Source organism: Lissotriton helveticus, chromosome 12 (assembly GCF_964261635.1).
Source record: "Lissotriton helveticus chromosome 12, aLisHel1.1, whole genome shotgun sequence".
Classification (NCBI taxonomy): Eukaryota; Metazoa; Chordata; class Amphibia; order Caudata; family Salamandridae; genus Lissotriton; species Lissotriton helveticus.
Window position 1 is genome coordinate 860,962,683 of NC_136073.1, and position 25,907 is coordinate 860,988,589.

General features: G+C 45.2%; 1 protein-coding gene across 3 annotated transcripts in view; it reads right to left on the reverse strand.

The window, feature by feature from the left end:
* The window catches only part of UPF1 (UPF1 RNA helicase and ATPase), a 276,443-nt gene that overhangs the window by 29,524 nt on the left and 221,012 nt on the right, over positions 1-25,907 (reverse strand). For all 3 annotated transcript variants that reach the window (XM_078669700.1, XM_078669698.1, XM_078669699.1), the window contains exons 19-23: positions 21,384-21,558; positions 18,522-18,603; positions 12,805-12,966; positions 3,493-3,713; positions 2,495-2,617 (exon numbers count right to left, since the gene is read on the reverse strand). In XM_078669700.1, coding sequence (XP_078525826.1) covers positions 2,498-2,617; positions 3,493-3,713; positions 12,805-12,966; positions 18,522-18,603; positions 21,384-21,558 — 760 coding nt within the window. In that variant the 3' untranslated portion in view covers positions 2,495-2,497. The remainder of the gene's footprint in view (positions 1-2,494; positions 2,618-3,492; positions 3,714-12,804; positions 12,967-18,521; positions 18,604-21,383; positions 21,559-25,907) is intronic.

Sequence of the window (25,907 nt, forward strand, 5' to 3'; positions counted from 1 at the left end):
CTTGACGTCGTGACTCGAACCAAGACACCACAAACAGTCCTTATGTGGGTCAGTGATGGACATCGTGCGGGCACAAGACCTACACGGCTTAAAGCCTGTTTTCCTCGACGACATCTTCGGAGAAGAATCAATTCGTAAGAGAGAAACAGTGTCTATTAATAAACAGAAAGATACTAAGTATCTCAGTAAGATCCCGAAAACCGTTAGCGTCGAAGACGCGGAAAAAAGGGAACTGACGTCATCACGCCGGCGTGGGCCTGATATGGGGTCGGTGACGTCAGACGGAGTCGCGCGCGATGCCGTGCTCCTGTGACGTCGCCCACGTCGGCGTACTACGAAGAAAATTTCCGAACGTTGCTGGCGCAAGGGGGATATTCACAAGGTGAGGAATCCACACGGCAGATGTATCTATCAGAAAAGGGTGACCATTTTGAACTTGCCTTTCTCCTTGGATTATGGACAAATGGGCCTCCAGGATGTGTTGTGGGGTAGAAAGCATGTTGAGGTTGTTGGTCAGGAAAGGAGCAACCATTCTGGACAATTTGGAGCACCCAATGATGGATGTGATGAATTAAGGAACACTACTGGGTGAATACCCAATGCTGGGGAGTTCAGATAAGCTTGAGCCGGGGCCAAATCCAGGGTTGGCTCCAGTTGTGGTGTCAGATGTACCACTCGGTGGAGCGGACTTCATCAACTCTATCTCAGAGGATGATGATCCTGCAGGAAAGAGTGTCACTGTGAAGACCTACCTTTGCTGTGTTATTTTCTTCTATGCTTCTTCCACTTACTGGATGAATAAGGTGGTGACCTTGAAGAGCCATCTGTTCTTAAGCCTCCTTGGTGTGAATGAAAAAACATGACTCTTAGGGCCTGGACTCATGGTCTTACTCCAAGCATCACAGATAGAGTGGATGTCAGTAATGAATGTCTGTCCTCGCAATCAATACAACATTTACAGCTTGAACGCTTCTGGGGAGACATTGTAGCACTACACAAAGATTTTCTGAGTGGAAATGCACAAACAACTCCCAGAGTGTGCTCTGGATTGTATGGAAAAAAGGGAACAGATGTTATTGTGCCAGGCTGGGTGCTGTATCACTTCAGTCAAGTCATCCAATGTCACTGCCAGAGTTGATATAAACCCAGCGCTTAACGAGTTTCGATGTTTCCGTTTCAAGTTGGACTCCTGAGATTAACAATCTGGCAAGGAATATGCATGTAGAATTATCCCCAGAAAATGATATTGCTTTCAGTCTCAATTTCAGTATGTTCCAATGTATTCATTTACCAAAATTATCTAACTGAAGACGATGCACCTATATCCTGTGGCTTTTTAAATTATGTTTACATTCGGTGCTCAAAAAATAGTTATTTGAGCTCTCTTGGGATGAGGGTGCCACCAGGAAGAAAAATGCTACAAAAACAAAGTGCACACATCCGGACCCAAAACTAGATACTGGGCTATGCAAGGCATGTGAGCTACAGCTCACATGCCTTGAACATTTTTATAGGGAATAAGTATTTGAAATGAATATATCCAACCGTGAGTGATGGCAAGCAGCTAATTTAAGGAACAGGAAATGCCTCTCATATAAAAAACCAGGTCTCTGTGACCGTACTAAATGAGACTTGGGAAGGTTTAAGTTGGATGTTTAATCAGTAAAGCAGTCAGGGAAAAAAACAGAAGTTTAAATACTACTAAATGATGAGAAAATAAACGACTGCTAGATCAAATATTAAGCCAACATTTTCCATTTGTTCACCAAAAGCACAATTGTCGCAGGTCTAGAATGTCTTAATTAAGGAACAATTGTAAAGATGACGTTTGTCAGGATGCAAGGCATTTAAAGAGCAAACATTGGTTCTTAGTCTCCCATAGACCTGAGAACAGGTAAGTTCTGAGTGATTTTCAGATTTTAAGATAACTACAGCTGCTAAAATTCATTACTATTAATAGATATGGACATAGGATTCCAAAAATCCAGCATTACAGAAAGTAGCACTGTTAGATAAAGAGATCTTATGGCAAAGAGCTCATGGGGATTTACAGTTCTGGCAAAGTACTCAAAGGTGTTTATGACCGACAGAAAACATGCTGCTCAAGAACAAAGACTTCATTTCAGGCAAGTGCATACATCAAGATAAGTCCTTTTGTCCTGAAAGAGCAGGAACAGCTTTGAAGCTGCTGTGAAGGGAATGCAAACTAATGTATAGCGCTTCCTACAACAAATCATTGTCAATCACAATTCCTTTGAAATCTAGCATGCTCATAATCTGTTATATCAGACAAATGAGGTACTTCTTGAGTTTAGCAATTAATACACCATATTGTGAAAAAAAGTTCCATATTACCCTGCATTTTGTATTTAAGTGTTAATCAGCTCCGCAAAGCAATTACATAAACAGAAAAAACAAAATGCTAGTCCAGTTGAAGAGAATATCTGCTATGTTTGCGCAGCATAGGATCAGAATGAAAAATTACACTGCTTACACTCTAGTATTGTGACAGCCCTGTCACACCACCATGTTGATAAGCCCGTTCACCCTGGTAAGTGGAGTCTTGTGACAGCGCCACATCAATCTGGGACTTAAACTCATCTCCAAGGTAACTGTCCTAAAATGGAAGATGAAGATAGCACAGGATTTGGAAAAACTGACATATTACATTGTAGTTTATTGTAATGTTAACATTATTATGAATCAAAGCAATCTTTTAATCTAGTGCCAAAATTATAACATATGCACAATACTGAACTGACTGAAGAGGCAAATGTCAGATTTTGCTTGGGTGCTAACAGAAGCCAGAAGTGTGAGCATTGAAACAGCAAGTAATATAAATGTGAAGAGTCTAGCAAAGCCTCCATTTCCCTAAAAAAAACTCATTTTCATTGTCCCTTTAGTTTAAAGGCAGAAAATTGTAGAGGGTTGTTATCTTGCCAACAGGTACTTGGAACAAGGACTATCGCTGGATTACACCTTATAGGTGCACTGGACTGCAGAGGTTGAGGCATTTATGTTAAAAAACCATGTGAGCAGTTTGACCCATTTTAGTTGAATAAAAAAAAAAAAGCTGTCACAGTGTAAGTAAGGAGCTCGGCTTCATTACGTCTAGTAGTGAAAACCTCACTTATGGACTCATCGGTGAAATTTCAATTATCGCAATATTAAATTACTAATGATCCATTATCTTAGTTATTAAATTAATAATGATCTATTAATGTTTAATAATCTCAATGTTATTAAAATAAAGAACAATTAGCGTTGCACGATATACGAAAAAGTAAACCATCTTAAGGCTTGATAAAGAAGGTTTCCTTGAAAAACTGGTCTCTTAGACCATAAATAAGGCATTTCAAGAAGGATGCATTGCATTAAGTATTTTCAATAACATTGTTTTTCAATACAGTTTGGATAGTCATTTAAGATGAAAAAACAAATGGCATAACTTAAGTAAAGCTACAGAAAAAAAAACAATAAGACAAAGGTTACCTGTGATAATTCTGGTTGAGAAAGACCAGGTTGGCTCATCTGAGATGGTTGACTCATTGAAATATAGCCCTGTGTCAATGGACCCTGTGAAAATGGCTGGGACACAACATCCTGACTACCCTGGCTGTTAGGCATATTTGACTGGTTCATTCCTTGAATACCCATGCCACGATTTTTTTGCCGTCCACCTCGACCAGTTTTTCCTTTGGGCATACCACGACCTAATTAAGGAAAGAGAAACCCAGCATTAATGCAGTCTGAAAAAACACAGATCACTGGGTTTTTAACATTTTTTAAAAGAAGTTTGAGAGTGGAAATGGGTATATTTTTGCTTCACTTCAGGAAATCCGACTGCATCTTAGTTATTTCAAATTAATTACACTGCGTATGTACCTACTCCGCCTGCCCTTCCTTTCCCCTCTAACAGTGCTTAATTTAAGCTGGCAGTTGCAGGTGGGGCTCACAGGCACTCATTTCTGGGGATTAGCACCTATCTTTTCTCATCAGATTATAACTAAGCAAGAGAGGGAAAACGCACAAGGGGGAACAAAGGTGGAAGAGAAAGAAAAATAGGGATAAAGGGAGAAAGCAGGAACCAGCAAGTGTGAAATAAAGGGGCAGTGAGGGTATGGTGGTGGATAAATAAGGCTTGAAGTAGAATAAAGACGAAACAACCTTGGTATCAGGCACATCAACATTAAATAGTACTGGCTGAAGGCTTCTGAGCAAAAGTTGGGGTCCTGGAACTTATTCTTTTACAAACTAGGCAAAGGTCTTAAGTTCCATCCACCAACCTGGAGAAGTGAATTAGCAAACAACTGAAATTAGAGGAAGGAAGGAGCTCATCTACCCTAGACACTAGGAACAAAAGGATGTGTCACATTCACTGTAATCTTTCCACCTCGTCACGCACAAAGACCTTTCTCTGGTCTTCTCAACCAAATCCCCTTAATATATTATATGCTTGCATAATAAATGGTGATCTAGAAAAGTAAAGTTACTAACCTGTAATCTTAGTTCTCCTCCAGGGGAATCCAGGATGCTGGATCCCGAAGAACGTTACAAAATTTTATATATATATTTATATATATATATGCACAAAGATTTTCTTTAGAACAGTGCTCTTTCAAAACTGAAAAAACATTGCTTTTGCAACAATTCAAAAATTTTAAATAGTTATTTAATTTGCAAAAATAACTAGAATCATCTTATACAAAAAACGGAAAGGCAATGTTAGCAGTTACCACAGACATGAAATACAAAAACCAAATGTTAAAATGTGACACTGCGTTAAAGGGCCTCACACTTACTCCAGTGTCCCAACATGCTCCACAGATAGCGGTTAGACCAGTGCAGTACTGAGAGGGTCCTGGGTACAATTACAAATAAATGTCAGCAGCCCTACATGCCAAGAACAGATGCATACTGGTAACTAGCATATTCCGTTCAAGGCATGTGGGCTCCTGAATTTATATCTGTGCATAGAATAAATAGCAGTATCCTCCTTAGCGGCGGTTGCCCGTGCCAGCTGCAGCAATCTGAAAAAGCGTTCTGAGAACAGCCTGACCTACAGCAGCTTGCTGTTTGGAGTGTACATCCACGCAGTAGTGTTTGGTGAATGTGTGTATGGTGGTCCATGTGGCTGCTCTACATATATCCTCTAGAGGAATGTTACCTAACTTGCGTGTGGAATGCGCTCGTGGGGGAACTGTTAATGTGCGTTTAGCTTTTTGATAACAGATTTGTATGCACTTAACAATCCATCTGGCTATACCTGACTTTGAAATGGGGTTGCCTTTGTGTTGTGGAGAGAAGGCAACAAACATTTGCTTAGTTTTCCTGAAATCCTTCGTCCTGTCTATGTAATACAGGAGAGCTCTTTTAACATCTAGCGTGTGCAGTGCCCTGTCTGCCACCGAGTCTGGATTTGGGAAGAAAACGGGCAGTTCTATGGTTTGGTTAATGTGGAACTGCGACACCACCTTAGGCATGAATTTCGGGTTGGTACGCAGCACCACCCGATTAGAATGAATCTGTATGAATGGCTCTTGAATAGTTAGGGCTTGAAGCTCACTAACTCTCCTTAGCGATGTTATTGCCACTAGAAAAGCCACTTTCCATGTCAGAAACTGTATCTCACAAGAGTGAAGAGGTTCAAAGGGTGGTCCCATTAGTCTGGTGAGAACTATGTTCAGATTCCAGACAGGTGAAGGAGGGTGTCTGGGAGGAATCACTCTTTTGAGTCCTTCCATAAAAGCTTTAATGGCTGGCACTCTAAAAAGAGAAAGATGCTGTCTGTTTTGAAGATAAGCTGCCATTGCGGCCAAATGTATCCTAATGGAACTATATGCCAGATTGCATCTGTATAGGTGCAACAAATAACATTTAATGTTTTGCGTGGATGCATCTAGCGGATTTATGTCATTATTAGAACAGTAAATGACAAATCGCTTCCATTTGGCCGCATAGCATGCCCTCGTTGTAGGTCTCCTTGCCTCCTTGATAATGTCCATACAGGCAAGGGGCAGGTTGAGGTAGCCAAACTCTATGACCTCAGGAGCCATATTGCAAGGTTCAACTGTTGCGGATCTGGGTGCTGAATGTCTCCACGGTTCTGAGTGAGGAGACTGGGCTTAAGGTGCAGCTGTTGGTGAGGCACCACTGAAAGTTCTAGGAACGTGGTGTACTACGCTTGCCGTGCCCACGTTGGAGCAACTAGGATGAGCGTCATGGAGTGCTGCCGCAGTTTGCGTGCCACCAGCGGTATGAGCGGTGCTGTAGGAAAAGCGTACGCAAATCTGCCTGACCAGTTCATCCATATCGCATTGCCCTGAGACTGCGGGTGTGGGAACCTGGCAGCGAAGGTTTGGCATTTTGTGTTTTCCTTTGTGGCGAATAGGTCTATCTCTGAATGACCCCACTGCTGGAAATATGGTTGGAGCACTGAGGGGTGTATCTCCCACTCGTGCATCTGGTGGCTGTGCCTGCTGAGCAGGTCCGCCATCTGGTTGTCTTTGCCTGGGAGATGTTCCGCCATGAGGAACATGTTCCTTTGAATGGCCCACTTCCACATGCTCTGGGCTAGATGAGACAATTGTGGAGAGTGCGTGCCTCCCTGCTTCTGGATGTAATACATGGCAGTCATGTTGTCCGTCCGGATCAGCACGACTTTGTTGCACAGATACAGTCTGAAGGCCTTCATTGAAATGAAAATCGCCATAAGCTCCAACAGGTTGTTATGCATCTTTTGCTGCTGCGCTGTCCATAGTCTCTGCACTGTATAATGGAGGACATGCGCTCCCCAACCCTGGAGAGATGCGTCCATTGTCAGCACTATCTGTGGTACAGGCTCTTGAACGGTCGTCCCCTGCAAAGATTTTGTGTGTTCCACCAATGCAGAGAGTTGTATGCACGACCGGTCACCAACACTAGGTCTTTTAGATGTCCTTGAGCCTGGTTCCACTGTCGTGCCAAGCACTCCTGAAGAGGACGCATGTGTAGCCTTGTGTGAGGGACTATAAAGATGCAGGAGGCCATCATACCTATCAGCTGCATGAATACCTGCGCTGGGAGCGAGTGTGGGGCCTGAATTTCTGAATGAGCAATTGCATGCTGTTGACTCTGGCTGAGGTTGGGTGCGCTGTCGCTGTTAGAGTGTTGATTGTCGCACCCAGGTACTGTTGCACATGTGCGGGCTGAAGGTGAGATTTTGGGTAATTTAGTGAAAATCCTAGACTGTGTAGGAGGTGAATTGTGCGGGACATGTGGCTGGCACATTGCTGGGCTGACTTTGCTTGAACAAGCCAGTCGTCCAGATAAGGATAGACATGGATGTGTTGTCTCCGAAGGTGCGCCGCCACTGTCGCTAAGCACTTGGTGAACACCCTGGGGGCAGTAGTGACCCCGAAAGGCAGGACCTTGAACTGGCAATGCTGGTTGTTTATGGTGAACCGGAGATATTTCCTGTGTGCTGGGTAAACGGGAATGTGGAAATATGCGTCTTTTAGGTCTAGGGTTGCTAGGAAGTCTCCCTGACTGAGCAATGGTAGTACTTGATGTAAAGTCAGCATGTGTCTGACAAGATGTACTGGTTTAGGGGTCTGAGGTCTAGAATGGGCCTGAGAGACCCGTCCTTTTTTGGGATTAAGAAGTACAGTGAGTACACCCCTGTACCCTGCTGATTTAAAGGCACGAGTTCTATGGCCCCTTTTTGCAGCATGCAGAGTACTTCTTGCTGGAATAAGTGCATGTGCTCTGCGGACATAGGACGGTGTCTTGGGGGTATGTTGGGTGGAGTGGAGGTTAGTTCTAGACAATAGCCGTGTTGGATAAGGTCTCTCACCCACCTGTCTGTGGTTATGCCTTCCCAGACTGGCAGGAACTGCTGGAGTCTTCCCCCGACTGGTGTTATATGGTCGGGGGGCAGTGACAAGACGTCACTGTATATTGGTGGCGGAGGATCTGGCATTAATATTTCCGCGTCCTTTGCCTTTGGTGCTGTTCCCACAATAGCCACCCCTATTGTTCTTGTTATAGGTGGTCTGCGTGCCCCCTCTGTTGTATTGGGCTTTTTGTGATGCTTGACCTCTGGAGGCTCCCCTGTTACCGGAGCGACGAAAGGAACTGCCCCTAAACTGTTGTGACTGCAGAGCCCCCATGGATTTTGCTGTCTCAGTGTCTTTCTTAATTTTCTCAAGGGTTGTGTCTACATCAGGGCCAAAGAGAAAATCAGGGTTAACCGGCTGGTTGAGTAAAGTAGTTTTTATCTCCGGCTTAAAACCAGAGATGCGTAGCCAGGCATGCCTTCTAAGCATCACACTTATGTTTATGGCCCTAGCTGCCGTGTCTGCTGCATCTAGCGCACACTTGATGGACGCATTTGAAATTAATTTCCCCTCCTGTATCAGCATTTCTGCTCCCTCCTTATAAGCCTCAGGCAGGTGTTGCAGTAGCTGCTCCAACGTGTCGTAGTGTGCCCTATCGTATCTGGCTAATAAGGCCTGTGTATTGGAGATCCTCCAAATATTTGCTGCTTGAGCCGTTACTCGCTTGCCAGATGCTTCAAAGATTTTGGATTCTTTGTCCGGAGGGGGAGCATCACCACTGGTTTGAGAGTTTGCCCGCTTACGAGCATTAGCCACGACGAGGGAGTCCAACGGGAGCTGGCCTATGATGTACGTAGGGTCCACAGGTGCAGGCCGGTACTTCTTTTCAATCCTTGGGTTTACAACCCGTGCCCTTGTGGTCTCCTTGAAGATGTCAGTAGCGTGTTTAAGGACACCCTTTAGCATAGGCAATATTTTTACTGATCTTTCAGCGGTCAAGAAAGTATCAAACAAAAAGTCCTCCTCTACTGGGTCAGCATGCATGTCCACATCATGGTTTTTGGCTGCCCTTTCAATTAAAGCGTTAAACGCAGCAGTATCTTCAGTAGGCGAGGTTTTGATGGTATAGGACTGAACGTCAGGCGTGGTGTGTGGCTCACCAGGGTCAACAGGGTCAGTCCAGGTTTGCTGTCCATCCTGATCTGTGTCAGCAGGATAATTTAACTCCTCTTCATTGTATCCCTCCCCTATATCCTCATAGGTGCGTGTGGGTGAATAGGAATAGTCTTGTTCATAGGACTACACAGGCTCGGAAAGAACAGGTGAGGTTGCAGAGTCTCTTTTCCTTTTCAGAGGGATTTTGTATGACTCCAAAGGAGTTTCTGGAACTATTTTCCGTTTGTAAATGGTGAGTCTACCAGTATCCGAGTCGATGAACAGTTTTGACTGATTGTCATAGGAGGGTGCTTGGAACATCACATCCTCCTCAGCGGACTGAGTCCTTGAAACTACCGACACTTTCTTGGTAGTGTTGGTGCTCTTTTGTGGCTCGAAGGGTTTTGGTCGAGCGGTTGGGGGCAGTCCATATTTAATAGGTTGTGTAAGCAGTGGAGACGAACCGACCTTTTTTGAGGGTGTTGCAGTCTTCGATCCGACCAACTTTGTAGGATCACCGGGCTGCTTGCGGCCCTGCGTCGATTCGAGCTGTCGGTGCGCAACAGGTACGCCTTTTTGCTTCGACGCGACGTGCTCTTTCGTGTCGGGTGCACTTTTCAACTCGAAGGCTTTGCTGGATATCGGCGCCGAGGCTGGAAGTTTCGGATCGACAGTCTTCCTAGCCTTGAGTCCTTTGCCAGTGTTGCCATCTTTGGCGTGGACGTAGACAGCGTCAGCGCGACGTGCCTGACGGCAGAGACAGGCTTCGGCGTCCCGTGTTTCGGGTCGACGCCCCCTTGTGACCCCGAAGGGTTGATGACACTTTTAGATTGGGGTGGAGCCGACGAATCCGAGGCTGTCGATCCGAGGACTGACTTCAGCAGTTTCGGTTTCGATACAGTTGCTGTCGGTTTCGGTTTTGCCGCTGAAAGTGGCTGATTGATCGATGGCTCTGTATAAGTATTCTTAGCCGGGCCTGGACGTGGGGCTATAGAATGCGGGTAAAGATCTTGGCTAAGGCCTTCCGGCGATGCCTCGACCTGAGCCTTAGAGAGTATAGTGTCCGTATCGGGCCCCGCGATTGCGGATGGGCCTTGCTCATCGCTTGAGTCGTCATCGACGGCTCCGATGGCTTCTGCGTCGTCTCCTACCTTGACGATGTCTTCCTCATGGACGTAGTCTTGTTCTTCGTCCACACTATAATGCGAGTCGTGCTCCGATGCAGGGTCCGACTGCTGGTCAGGATCCTCTTGATCGGCGCCCTCGATGTCGTCTGCCTCGAAGATATTTTCTGGTTCTGGCGCTGTTTGCTAGGCCGACTGCCTCGCGGCGCGGCGAAGCCGAAGTGTTTTCTTCGACCGGAACTTGGAACAGGCCATGCAGCTGGCCTCGTCGTGGTCCGGGGATAGGCACTTATTGCACACCGGGTGCACATCGATGTGAGGGTATTTGGAGTTGCAGACGGGGCATCTCTTGAACGGGCTCCGTTTCATCGTCGACGCTCGTCGGGGCCTAGCTGTCGAAAAAGGCAATACGGCCTTCGACGTCCTGTCCGAAGAACTGGATGAAGTACCGGGCACCGAACGAGAGACCATACCGACGCCCGAAGGCCTTTTGGCCTCGCGAAAAGTGTTTTAAGTATATTCCGAACTTGAGTCAAGAAGGTACATCCGAACCCAATGGCAGTAAAAAACAATCTGAAGATGGAGAGGATGCCCATGCGCATTGTAGTCCAAGGGAGGAGCCACCTATCTCGTGATACTTCGAAGACTCTTCCAGGACAACAATGTGCAATCATCCGGACCCAACACTAGGCGGCGATCTATGCACAGATATAATTTCAGCAGCCCACATGCCTCGAACATAAGTGTTAGTAAAAAGAAGACCATGCACATGATAGTGTATCTATGTACTACAATGGCCACAGGTTTCTGGAGAGGAGGGCAGGCACATGTGACTCTACAGCACTACATGCCACAAACATATGCTTACAAGGTTAAGTAACATTCTATTCCATGGCACGTGTGGCTGTAGATACACATGCCCTGCATACACTATAAAGCAGTGCCCTCCAAAAGCAGTGGCTAACCTGTAGGTGTTGAAGTGGTTTGAAAAAGAGTAAGTAGCACTGCCTGTCCTACATTTGCTTGTTGGCATGCTAATACATCCACGCAATGTTTAGTGCAAGTGTGTGGGGTTGAACAGGTAGCTGCTTTACAAATCTCAACTATTGGTATATTGTCCAAGAAGGACACTGATGCTCCTCTTTTACGGTTAGAGAGGAGGTGTGGGCACATTTCTTATAGCTTTAATGTAACATGTCTGAAAGCTTTTAATTATCCATCTAGATATACTGGGTTTTGATATGGGCTTTCCCATGTGAGGGGGCGATAAACCCACAAAGAGTGGTTTCATTTCATGAAACTCTTTGGTTCTGTCAATATAGTACATTAAAGCTCTTTTAACATCCAGTGTAGGAAGGGTTCTTTCTGCAACTGATTCAAGTAGCAAAAGACGACCAGTAATTCAACTGCCTGTTTCAGGTGAAAAGTAGAAACTACATTTGGAAGGAATTTTGTGTTTGTTCATAAGACTACCCTATCTCTGTGCAGATAGAAGAAAAGTTATTTTAACTTCCAAGGTTAGTGCCTGGAGCTCACTGACATGTCTACGAGAAGTGATGGCTACTAAAAAGGCTACCTTCCAAGATAGGAATTGGAGAGGGCAATTATGCAAGAGTTCAAATAGTGGTCCTTCAAGTCTGGTAAGTAAAATGTTAAGCTTCAAGGCAGGTGCAGGATGAAGCCTGGGTGGAACTAGTGTTTTAAGGCCTTCCATGAATGCCTTAATAACTGGTACTTTGAACAATGAGAAATGTTGTCTATTTTTCCAGGTAGTCTGCTACTGCAGCTAGATGTAGGTGTATTGAAGTGTACGCTAGTCCAATAGTTTTCAAATGTAGTAGATAGCAGATTATGTTTTAAACAGTTGCATCAAAGGGGTCAATGTGTTTACCACAGCAGTAGAAAACAAATCTTTACCACTTTGCAGCGTAACACACCCTGGTTGTAGGTTTACATGCCTCTCTGAGAATGGTCATAAATGTAGTATTTAGGTGGCGTCCCCAGTCCTGGACCACAGAGCTGCAGAGACACCTTGAAGCAGAGGCCAGAAGACGATAAATGCATTGGCCCCAGCCCTACCGGCCTGTCTCCAGCTTCAACGACCCTGCGACCGGTCATGCAACAGTAACCTCTGAAACCCCTGGGAGGACTGCTGCCTTCAAAAAAATTCCCCAATCTATTGTGGACACCTGACCTGTCCAGAAGAAACAGACTCCAAAGACACTGGATCCAGGGCGATCCGCGTCCCCAGCCCAAATGGCCAGAAGTGAAAGCCTTCAAGTAATAGGGTCAGTTGTCATGGGTGGGAGCAACACAACAAAAGGAGGGACAAATAGAAGAGATTTACAACAGAAAAGCAAGGTTTTGGAAGCGCACACAAAGTGGAAAGCAGTGAGCATGCTCTAAGCCTACAGAATAGATAACAGCATGTCTTGAAGAGAGAAAGAGCGCATGCGCTGCTTAGGTGAGTCCTAAAAAAGGTTACGTTCATTATTTGCAATGCGTACATATAGACAGTGGTCTATCTTCAATGTGCAAGGCTTGCTCACAGTTACAGCTTCTACATGTGCAATAAAACTAGTGATTAGTGGGAAAGAAAACTAGGAAAAGGGCCCTACTGAATCAAGCTCTGGGGTGAGATCTAGAAAACGTGACAAACTTTTTCAATCTGGACTTTTAGTGAATACAAAATGCATGAATTTGTATACCTGCAGCTGGACCATTCGCCTGGCCAAAGTATCCTGGTGGTGGCATTGGTGGCATCACAAGATTGAAAGGAATAGGAATGTTCATAGCAGCCACATGGCTTGGCCCAGAACTTATCATGCCAATCTGATCATGAGTTTGGAAGTACATATTTGAAGGCCTTCCTGTGTGGGGGGAAAAAAATTCAACTGTTTAGTCAGAATATATTACAAAGGTTTCTAGAAAACAGGGAGTAACTAGGGGAAATGCATGCATACCTAGACATACTTAAAACATGGATCACTAAGTAAATATATATCAGATGACCAACCAAGTGCAACATGAATATTTTTTCACAAAGAATAATCCTCTCTAGACACAATAAATGTGGTTAGCAGATCATGGCTATTCTACTGACCAGTGGAGTGGTAGCAGTGTAAAAGTTACAGAGCAGATGAATAAAACTAGAATATAACTAGGGCTCCCGGTTTTATGGTATTTATGTTTTTAACATTTCCGTCTGCATTTATCCAGATTTCTTTTTTGCCCATCCTACTGGTATTTATCCATATTTATCATGCGTTTGGAGTATAAATGGAGACATACAATGGTATATTTTCACATTTATTTAACTTAGACGTGCACTTATACATGGATGCCCATCACGTTTTAGCAAATTAAGCAGCCACATAACCAAACACTACAATCACAGGCACATATTAGCTTTATACTACAAATATAGGTTAACATATGCCTCTATTTCAGGAAATCTCATCCTGTTTATTAACTCTCCATGCTGTCCATCAGCTCAGCATTTGCCTGGAATTCATGAAAGACATCATTAAGAGTCTCACAAGAAGCACCATTTTCAGTTCTTTCCCGCTTTTTAAAATAGAGGGAATGCATTGATTTCAGTCTGTATTTATCTGTAAAAATCAGTAAAATTGGAAAACTGGGAGCCTTAAATATAATGTACACATCATTTATTCTAATATTTTGATTTAAGAATGTCAATTCAGTTCCTCTGTCACTACACAGAATATGTATGTGGAAATAGGAGGCTGCAGGTTTTGCCCACATATTTAAATCACTATCATACCACATGGGTCACTGAAATAGGCCAGCAGAATTCAATTTCATATATGTATCTTTATTACAGGATTTAAACAGTATGGCCTAACATCAAGCCTTTCAAGTGTGAGCATTATGATTTAATAGCATTGCATTTGGGTAATGGCATTACTACATATGCAACATACTTCATTGCATGCCAATATTTGATGTGCGGGAGCAAGCTATGTATGCTGCATAAGCTATTTCCAAGATGGGCAATTCTTCAGCAGGGGGGCTATATTGGGGCACAGTTTGGGCAATGAGCTGCAGCATTGAAAAGCTTAACTAAAGTTAAGTTGCGGCAAAACCAATGGGGATTTTTTGTATCGCTTTGTTCGCCCTAAGTTGGCAGGGTATGCTCAGACGTGAGTCCCTTGCTCACTTGGCCACTGGATTCAAGATAGCCTGGCTGATGAGGATTATGAATCCGAAACCGGTCCCAGGATGCTGGTTTCCGGTCCAGGGAAGACATGGCTTGGCAGTTCGGGCTGGACTGTTCCCATGAGGCACAGGGTCAGACTGATTTGCATATGGCCATGTCTGAACTGGGGTGGTTGAGTGAGCTAAAGAATGGTGATGGATTAAACCCAGATCAGATGACTGGGGGTGAGTGTTTGATTTGCTCAAACGTTCCGTCCATCATCCCCTTTTGTATCCCCTTTTGTATTGCTACCTACTCGGGGCACCCTTCAGAAGGAAGCACACCTTTCTAACCACGAGGAGCTGCTTATCACCCGGAAAGTTAAAAACACTGGCATCGGAAGATATCATGCCTGTGGTGACAGTTAGAGCAAATAGAACTACTTCCGTTTTTATGAAAGGGCTTGAACAATTACATTAAAATTGCAATATCCCTCTTAATTATGTTTGGGGTCGTATTATCGGCAGATTCCACCCCAGTCATGTGGAATACCAGACTGTCCGACCGCTGCTGTCACCGTTCACTTTCAAAGGAACAGGATCTGCTGCTTGGATTTAACAAGGGGAAGAGGTATACTCCTGAAACACCAAGAACGCAAAGACCCACAAAACAAATCACAGACATCGTTCATCATCAGATGTTCCCCAACATATCGCCCAAACAGATCCCCCAACATCAAGCGCGTGTCAATCACACTTACCGACCGACTGAGCCTCCAGTTCCCGGCAACAGTCAGCTCCAGCGCCTCTCTCTCCCCTCCTTGCCTCGCGCACCCCCAGATGACTTCCGAGCCTCGGCGCAATTTTCCCAGCAGCGAGTTAGTATTAGGAATGAGTTAGTATTAGGAACGTCTAACTCCAGACGCATGCACATAGCAGCGCTTCACTGGCCGCAGCACCCAGCTGACTGAGGGCTTACCAACCTTCTTTATCAGCGTCGAGCCCTGCTCGACGGAACGGGCTCTGTTGTAGCTGCTCCCGGCTGTAATACCTCGGCGGGACGGACTCTGTTGTAGCTGCTCCCGGCTGTAATACCTCGGCGGGACGGGCTCTGTTGTAGCTGCTCCCGGCTGTAATACCAACGGCTACCCTCAATCTTGAGACCGGAGCACAGCGCATGCCCACATCGGGCACGCGCCTGTGCACTTCCAGCTCAGAGCGGAAAGCATCTACTACCGTTTACGTCCCAAAGAGCATGGCATGCATGTTTACTTCCGTCTTGGAGGACCTTTTTGACGGACCTCTTCCGGCGCAGGAACAGATGATGTAAACACTGTTTGAACGCGCACATTAGCGAAAAGACATGACATTGTAGTGAGGAAGACGCAGAGTTTCTTGAACGGGTTCAATAATTTATTTGAGAAGCCAAAATAAACTGCGATCTTCCTCTCGCCAGTCAAGCTCAACTGGCGAGAATAGAATGAAACCTTTTCTAGCTTATGCGTTAATAATTTTCAGTTCAATTAAGGAAATGGTAGCGAGGGTTATGATTCTCGTTTCTTTACTACAAAATTTAAGCAGCCAATCATAGTAAAATAAATTAACAAGAACAGCGCAAGGGGGAAAGGACCACCATCTTTCTCCGAGGTCATGCGGAAATGCTTTGGAGAATGGAACAGTCATTTTGGGATTCGGGGGCTTGTTTTTCTTTCTCTTCTCTTCACATTGGATGGGAGGTAAAATTCCAGCCAATGGGAAGAGGAAAGAAAACAAAGTAAAAACATCCCCGAATCCCAAAAAGACGGGGCTTAAACGGAGTGACACCCCTCTCCTCCAATGGCTGGCCAGCACTTACGAGGCCAGCCAATGGAGAAGAGGGGCGGGTTTTAGCCCCCAATACTGTTGACATAAAATCTCAGCTGCGCAAACACTGCTGCGCAGTGTAACACTAGGCCGAGACCTAAAAATAGGCGGGTATTTAGTTTGCACTAGAGTTCCTAACCAATTCATTTAAAATATTCCTGCTACAGTCAACAATCACTTCATGTATTGATGTATGGTTAAGGGCCAAGGGACTATTTAAAATTTTAAAAGTAGAGATTAAGAGTGCTGATTTTTTGTTTTACTTTTCAGATGTAAAATAGTTCCTTGAACATTATCTTTGTACTGCGTGAAAATTGAAGAGTGCAAACTTAGCCACAAGGGAGAGGGCGGGCCAGGGGCAAAGATGCAGTTGACCGTTTGGAGGGGTAAATTGGTTTAGGGAGCGGAACTTACTGTTAAATCATGATACAGAGTTTTTTTTAAAGGGTGCCTTCAGCTATAGAGCATCTCTTAGGAAGCAAAATAATATCAAACGGGCAACAGAATGGAGCCCGAGATGATTACTCTTCTGAAGTCCAATGAACACAAACATTGACAAAAGCTTTTCGCAAAACAAAAAGTTTCAGGTACTGATATTAGGGGCAAAGGTGATGTGTGTAGGAAGCTGACCCTGTTATAAATATACCAAAACGAGGTATATTGTGTAGAGTGGGCAAATCAGAGTAGAGTGTCCAGGTATTGCCAAAAGTGGGGCACATCAGGAACCTCCCCTTAGGGGTGTGACTGGCCTGGTAGTGCACCAGGTCTCCCTGCATATCTAAATTTCCAGCCTGTCCTGGTGCCAAATGGGTCTCAGGGCAGGGAGGTGGCCTATACTAGGTCTGGGGGAAAAAGAGCTTGCATATCAAAGGCAGTAGAGGCCTCTGAAGCCTCCTGCCTTGATATGCTGATCACTTAGCCATACTGCTTGGAGGAGGCGATAACATGTCCAGCCAGAGCAGGGCTTTGTTTCTGCCCTCAGAGACCGTACGCTCGGCAGGCTGGTCTACACCAGCCAGCACACCAGAGGCTGGTAGGTTTTTAGGTGGCACATCTAAGGTGCCCTTTGGGTGCATGTATTAATAAACTCACCCTGATTCTAGCGGATGTATTACTATACGGTGGTAAGGTTGGTTTGATACCAAACACTAAAGATTTCAGTAAAAACATCATGCAGCTGGGGAACTCGTTTTTACCAGTGTCCAGCACATGTACTTAAAATGGCTTCCCTGTTAACTTGTGATACCTAACACATAACAGGGGCATATTTGCTCATGCAGATATGCCCACATATGTAGATAGTGTACCCAGCCTTAGGGCTGTAATGCCTGCTGTAGCAGTGGCTTACGTATACTGCCTGCAGTGTTCACAGACACAGGGAAGTGTGCCATGTTGTGTTTTCACTTTTATCTGCACCAAGACCAGCAGCCTGCAGGAGTAAAGGTGAAAGGTCCCTTAGGGTGGCACAATACATGATGCAGCCCTTAGGGACACTCTTTAGTACCCATGCACTGGGTCCCATTTACTAGGGACTTACAGGGGTGCTAAAGATATGGCCAACTGGGGGAACAATTGTACAGTTTTAGGTAAAGAGATTTGGCACTGAGGACCTTGACAGCAGGTCCCCAGTGCACTTCTGTCAACATTGCATCAAATACCAGGCAAAAGTGGGGTAGCCATATCAAAAAGGGGCACTTTTCTACAATGTGAACTGGAGGTCCTGTATTATTTCATTAAATGTAAGATATCAACAAGACAACATTACCAGTTTGTTCTAGGCCCTGCAATAATGGTGGATCTGAACAACTGCAATGAGGTATACAATGTTACCTTGAGTATAAGGTATACTTAAACTCATCTGCTCACTTCACTATTCAGACCCCTTATCTGTGACTTTGTGTACTGTCTGACCCAAATAGAAGTCATGGAGATAGGAACATAATCCAAAGTACCGACTGTACTACCGACAGGATCTTAAAAATCACACCGGGGGAGAGAGCTATACAAAAAAGCTTACATAATTAATATTGCCCCTACCAAAAAGTAAAGTACAACTAAACTTAAAGGAGTTATTCTCTTCCACTTTCATAATGTAAATTCAAAATGGTGGCCCTTTTTGTAATCGCAAAAAGTGACTGGAAGGTTCTAAATATCAACAAACGTTGAGTAAAAAACATTGTCATAAGAACATCTGCTATGACGCAAAAGTAAACAAACACTCAAGTTTGAAGGAAGGGCATTCAACATCAACTCAAAAGTACTCATCTGTAATCTTTTCTAAAGAGTCTCTGGACAAATTGAAGAAATAAATAAGACTACTGAACCCAAAGAGTAGACCATATTGGTCAAGTGAAAGAAAAACTATAATTGACAAGGCATTCAGTAGAAAAAATGATTTACTCACCTTGACCGCTTCTGTCATAAACTGAACCAGGGATAATTGCTTCACGGGCATCATACATGGCTGTTGTCATAAATCGGGCACCCTAGAATGATAAAAGACAAGATAGGAAATAGTAAAAAAAGACATCCAGGCACCACTCAATCCAGGAGGAACAGTGTCTTACTGCCTGTGATTTCAGTCCATGAACTTCACTATACTTCTGATAATGAATGGTCAAATCGCCAAACATTACATTTCTATGCAGGATAGAAGACCAGGGGGCAAAATAAGCGGGCAACATGGTTCAACAACACAGGATACAAAAAATAATCTTTACAAAAATCAAGTATCTGTACCAAAAGAGAGAACAGGCATTAATGTTACCTTTAAGTATTAATACAGAGCTGCCCGGAAACCTACTCGGATATATCTAACTAATAAGCACAAATGTGAGAAGGTGAAATAGCTGAGTAAGGACACACTCAGTGGAAGTATATAATAGTGAAAGATGCAGTACTTAAGCCAGCGTGCAATTGAAGGCAAGCAAGGCCAAACCTAATTTTTCAGGATGTATCACAGTATAATTGTGGAGCTCTTCTTGAACAAGCTAACATTTCTATGGAATGAATAGATAAGTCAAATAAGACCAGAATCCTGAAAAATGTTTCATATTAAAAGACTTAAAATTAAACGCCTAAAAATAACTAAATACTGCTTAAGACAACCACCCTATCTAGGTTAAAAAAAGAAACCCATTTCAAAACGAAAAAAAGACTCAATTTAACGAGCAAAGTTAATTTCCAAGTCAGAAGCTTTATGTTCAATAACGCATTGAGGAACCTGTGCTCTCCATGGTGGGTACGAGACTATTGGTTGGCTTTACAGGCGTTCATTTGATTGATTCTTATTCTACAGCATTTCTTGTCCCAGCTTATCAACTGTGTTTTCCCTTCCCTAGAGCATAATCTCTTTACCATCTGATTGGCTGGCTTCTAAGCTTCCACTACTCACTGCACTACTTTTAGGGAACTAGTTCTGTCTTTTTGTTTGAGGCTTGACTGAAACCAGAGAACTTTAATAGCAAACATCTCATACTAATAAACCCCCACTGATTCTAGTGATGGATTTATTAATATGTGCACCCAGAGGACACCTTAGAGGTGAAAACCTACCGATTGCTAGTGTGCTGACTGGATGGTGTAGACTAGTCTGCCACCACAAACCAGTTTCTGAACCCCTGCAGATGAGAGCCCGCACTCAGAGCAGGAACTGCCTAGTTTGACAAGAGGTTATATCACCTTCTCCATGCAGGATGGCTATCTGATCAGCATATCGAGGCCTGAGGCGTTGAAGGCCTCTGCCGCCTTTGATATGCAACCAAAGGCTTCCCCAGATAAGGGAAATGGCCCCCCCTGCCCCAGCTTCATATAGCACCAGGACAGGGGGGGGGGGGGGGACAGGGGGGGGGGGATTAGCTAGTCAGGAGGCCAGTCCCCCGCTCTGGCTAGTACACTTCTAAGGTGGGCTAACTGATGTGAAGACAATTTAAAAAATGCAACCACCTTCAACGACTCCAAGACGAAGCAGCCGTGGAGGGACGTCAGCACCACAGAGACCCACTTCCAGAGTCGCCCAGCTGTCCTATTTTTGCACCCTTGACTGGCGAGATAGACGACCGCGAGGTCCCAAGGCACATATAGCCCCACTCTGCACCCGAGCGCCCCAGCCTGGGTACCGACAAACCAACTGTACTCCCATGTCCCCAGGACCCTTGCGACCTGAGCCGCCCCCCCCCAACCCCCCCCCCCCCCCCCCCCCCCACTGGGAGCTCCCTAACTTGTCCCAAAGTCCCCCTCTGCAGCCAGTTTTTAAGCCCCCCTCCTTTTTACCGGTGTAGCACGCACAGCTACCAACGCGACCAGCATCTCTGCACCCAGATGCCCAGGGCTGGTAACAATCTACTGGTAGGACTTTGGACCTGGACCCCTTACGTCCCTAAGTCCTGAAAGAGACCCCCAGAAACTGAGCACAACTAATTGTTTGCTACACATGCCTTTTCACCCACAGGAAAGCATTGTGTGTAAAGACGCATTCAAATGAACATTTTAATTACCTGCTAAAATCAACATTTTAAGAAGTACTCACTTGCTATCGAAGTTCTAGGTATCAAAATGTATGTAAAAATAAGACTATTTAAAATTGGTCTTTGATATATTCTCGAGTGTGTGTCTCATGTATTACCTCTGTGTGTGTCAACTAATGTTTAGCACTACCCTCTGATAAGCCTAACTGATTGCCCTCACTACCATAAAAAAGAGCTTTTGGGTGATCATTTGTGCCTCTGTAAACCAACTGGGGTTTTCCTGGACTCTTTACACACTGCTCCTTGTTTTGATCCACTATATAAAGAGCCAGCTTCTTACAGTGATTATAAGAACCTGCACTGTACCCATCGTTCTATTCCCACCATCTCCTTAAAACACCATCCCAAATTCAACCATTCAATTCGAGTGCTCAGCCACAAAGTAGAAAGCGTAGTACACATAATAAAATGTGGTAAGGTTTTGAGGCATCTTCAGAATTCATCGACATTGAGGGTGCTCGATTGGTGTCAAAGATACTAATAACTGCTGAAGGAGAAATGATCAGATCAATGTATTTAGAAGCTGAAAGTAAGGCTCATCTTCCTTGGCACTGTTAATAACAAATTGCCAGCTAAAAGACAACCCCGCTGGGCAGGCTCTGGGTCTTCTTTCAAATATACTACCTACGAACGTATGAATAAAGCAGACGTGGCAACAGGATAACTGGTACATAACTTTAGTAGATATATACAAAATATTTGCATTTTGTTTGTAATGAAAATAGTTATAAAGTCCTTACCGGATTTATTGTATTAACAAGTTTACGAGGCTTGCTGAACTGCATAAGGCTTTCTCGAAGGTTGTTTAGTGGTCCTTCAACCAATACCTTCTGCTCTTTGTAGTAATTCAGAAGATGATTCCAAAGAGGTTGTTTAGACAAAGCCTTCGGATTTCCAACAATAATTACTCCATATCTAGAAATTGAAAATATTGAGAGATGTACAACTAAGGCAACTGAACACATTTGTGCATACAAAGTCCATATTTCCATAATGGCCTGGCAAATACTTGTCCGCAAACTAAGCAATACAGTAGGGCCATTAATGACAATATTAAAGAGAAACCAAATGCTACATTGCTTACTCCTCCTTTAGTACTCAGTTTTCACCTTTAGCGTTCAGCATATTAACATATTTCAGAATGCATGTTCAGATTACATGCCAAAACATGTGCATAGTCATTTTAACATTAAAAACACCTTTGTTTTCAAGCTATTTTGTAGAGGTGTCTTCACAATTCCGTACATTTCCACTGAGATTAGCAAATTGATTAAGCCTATTAATCTATTAGCTAACAAACTGTACCAAATTTCCTGGTGCCAACGTAAAACCAAATATTACCATTTACTGGACTTTATTTTGGAATTTAGAATACCATATAGTGGAAGCTGAAATGATCAGACCAATCTGAGTAAGACTTGCAAAAAATCATGTCAAACTGTTTCTCCTTCAGCAAACAAATGTGGAAAGCAGTTGCTCCAAGCGAGGAAAGAGTAGTTACGTACTTGTAATCAAAGATTTTCACCATAGGTATTCTCTCAATTTGTAATAAGGAGACTATGTTCTAGCATGTGTGAAATGCCAGAACACTTTAAATAAGGAGTTTCCTAGCTACCATCAAGGAAATTTGAACGTAGTTAAGAAAAGGTGGCTGCAGAAAGCTGGCTCTTTATATGATACATCAAGAATCTGATATATCGGGGGAGGAGCCTAGCTCGCGACCGAGATGGCCGCGCTTTAGCTCGGCTCCGTTCGCCCGCCTGTGTTTTTCACATTTATCCTGCATTTATCCTGCCCCGGGAAGCCCTCCTTGCTGTGTGGTACTACTACGACGCACTGCAGGCACTTACCACTTGTTCCGGTTGTCCTGGCTGCTGTGGGTCCGGTGCAGTGCCCCCGACCATTCCCGGGACTCGAGAGCGGACTGGCCTGGTTCTTCGTCCCGGCTCCTGGGCCGGATGCAGCCTGCGGGCTTGCCCTTCGGGGCGCGCTGGAGGTGATTGGAGGGCCGCTGTTCGTGTGAGCCGGAGGTTCCTGGCTGAGAGACTCCTGTGTGGCGGCAGCCTTGGATGGTGACGCTGCCCTTCATTATTGGGGTTCCTCGTGTGTTCAGCTTCCTCCCCCTTTGTTCTCCGGTCCGGCCATTTTGTTCTTTGCCGCCCGGACTCGGAGAACGGGACTGGCGACATTGGGGGGCCGGCGAATCCCCTTCTTCTGGTGGCCCCCCTTCCTGTCCGGGGTGTTCTTCTGCCTGTCGGCGGGACTTCATCTGCTTGACTGCCGCCCCGGCGGAGGTTGTTGGCCGCGCGGCCTGTTCGGGCTCTCAAGATGGCGACCAACCCCATTTGTTTGGGCCGGGCCCGGACGAGCACTGGGGGCCCGCCGCAAGGCCCGGGTGTCGGATACTGTGAAGGTTTTCCTGCACTTAAGGGGATCTTAAACATCCTGCTATCCTGGCGGCTCTCGGTGGCCGCGCCACTCCTGGCTCTGGAGACGGTTCCTCACTGCGGGCCTCCCGGGCCCCCACGACCGGATGAGGCATTGATATCGCGGGGTGTGGCTGGTACTCTCCTGGCGGACTCGGCCCCGGCTGCCGCCCCGGAGGTGCGCAACCTGATGGCGCCTTCTCCTCCTGTGCTGCCTCCTCTGCCCTTGGCCCGGGAGCTGGATTTTGTTTTGCCGGACTTTCATGATTCTCCTGGTCCCTCTCAATCACCACTGCTCGATGACGTCTCCTGTGCCGGCCCGGATGGGTCGGTTTTTATGGATATATCCTTGGAACTGTGCCTGCATCGTTTGCTACATTCTTTGATTTTCCTGGATCTTCCGTGCTTTTCTTCCTGTGACTTTTTTGGACTGCCGTTGGACTCTCCTGCTGCCTGCCTTCTGTTCTTTCTGGCAGGGTCCTCGTTGGATCGGACCCTTACTGCTTTGGATAAAAAGGGTCAGGGCTGATGAAAACTGACTCTTATATGCGGTAGCTCATGAACGGTTTGGATGATCTCTGTGTCCTGATATGGTTCTGTGTAACTGGTTAGTGCTCCTGGACTTTGGCCTGATACTCTTTGGCTTCCCGAGGACTTGGACCTTTAACCCGGGCGGGTGGATGGATGCGTTTACTCCTGTCTTTGGCCCTCCCCCGTGTGTATGTTTGTATGTCTTTACTCCCTTCTTTCCTTCCCTTCCTTCCCTCCCCCCCCCTTTTTTGTCTTTTAATTCCAACTTTTCTTGCTCCACTATATTTCGGGTTCTACTTAGGGCGACAGGCACGCTGCGGGGGGGGTAGGCCGTAGCCTTCTGCAGGGGTGCAGGGTGGGCTTAAGGGTGGGTCTGTTTGTGTCGGGGGGGTCTTTTTCCCCCCTTATTTTCCCTTTTTTGTTCTATGGCTCTTGTGTATTCACTTTTTCGGGACTCTGTCACCTCGTATCTCCCCCGGGGGTTTTCTGTCCTTCTTCCGGTGTGTGGCTGATTGTGGTTTGCTGCCTATTCTGGTATCGTGTTTCTGTTACATCGCATGCCGGTTTTATTGTCCTGTTTTTCCCCCTGGGGGTGCATGGTCTGGCGGGTGTTCCTTTTGTTGTCTTTTTCTCCCTCTTTCCCTTCCTCCTTTATGGAGGTCCCCTTTTTCCGTTGGGGTGCGTATTGCATAGTCTTTGTGATGGGGCTTTTTGACCACGTCTTCTTTGTTCGGGTAGCGGCGGAGGTGAGTGAGCGCGATTGACTGTTGCCACTGTCGCTATTTGATGGTCTGATTCGGTTTCTGTCCTTTGCTAGATTTGATTATATGGCTTCATTTTCTTACGTTGTGTTTATAAAATGGCGGCTTGCCGCGGTCCCTCCCTTGTACTCTCATATACGGCCCGTTATTCCTTTGGTCCCCTCCCCGTGCTAGAAAATTAACCTTTATTATCCTGCTCTTGCTGAACGCTCGATGGTTTTTATTGCTTCACCAGTGCTCCTGATGTTATATCCTGTGCAGATCTTCTTTTTGTATGCTGGTTATTTGACCATTCTGTTCTGGCCAGCCCGTGGGGTTGTAGGCCAGTATTTGTGAGCTTTCATTGTTCAATAAAGGTTTAAAAAAAAAAAAAATAAAAAAAAAAAAAAAGAATCTGATATATCGAGTAAAGAGTCATGGGGTTCCCTCATGAGTGGACAGGAGCTTGCTATGCAATCTCAAAGTGCTTGAATAGTGGGTAGTGTGGTCGAACAGCCTTAGGCTTAACACAGAGGAGTGCAAGACATTCGCAAATACAAACACTGATTAATTATACGAACAACTCAAGGAGGAGATCAGAACCAATTTATAAAACTAGCAAGTATATTTATATATGTTTAGGCATCAGAGAAAAATATTTTAGGTAAGTACATTTTTAAATATAAATTCTTTTCAGTTCAAAAAGTCGACACTGCAATTCATTTGGAATATATTTAAATAAAGTTCGGTCACTGCGGAAAAGAGGCTGCAGGCCAGTCGGGCTGAACCAGCCAGGAGGTTCAAGGCTTGAGATGCTCAGGGGCACTTTTGGCCCAGGGACAACGGGTGATGGGGTATCCTTGGCGTCTGGTTTCTCCTTACTGGAGCAGTTGTGGTTGAAAGGGCCTGCGTGTAGAGGCTGCAGGCGGCGTTTGGGAGTCCAGGAGGGGTGAACCCATGATGGACTCAAACTCTGGAGGGCTGGGGACCCTTGTTGACACCAGTGGCCCACTTCAACTCATGCCGGAGGAGACAGGTGTGGCGACTTTGGGTTTTGGCAGTTCAGGAGGTCTCAGTCTTCTCTTCCGAAGTTTCTTCAGAACAGGTCCGCTGTTCACAGGAGGTCTTGAGTCTTTTTTGAAGGCAGGCAGTCCTCCCAAGTTTGTGGAGTCAACAGCTGCAGGACGAGTTGGCTTTTGCACAGTTTTTGACGGAAGATGCAGACGGGCTAGCAGGGTAGGTACCAGGTCAGCTGCTTCTTCTCCTCTCTCTGCTTTTATGGCTCCTTTGTGTCCTATCTCTTCTTATATACTCTGGATCTGCTTCTCTGGTATCAGGGGCAATCCTAAATACTGAATGTAGGGGCTTTAGGGAAGTGTAGGGTTGTATCCAATGGGCTACTGAACTTGGGGTCACTACACCTCCTATGTGACCACTTCCTGTGTGAAGTGGGCTTAACCCTGTCCCAGAATTTTTAAGAATACCATCAAGATGGCTACTTCTGCAAAACTGTGTCCACGGTAGACCACCTTAGAGGTGGTACTAGCCTCGAGGTGGCACACTTACC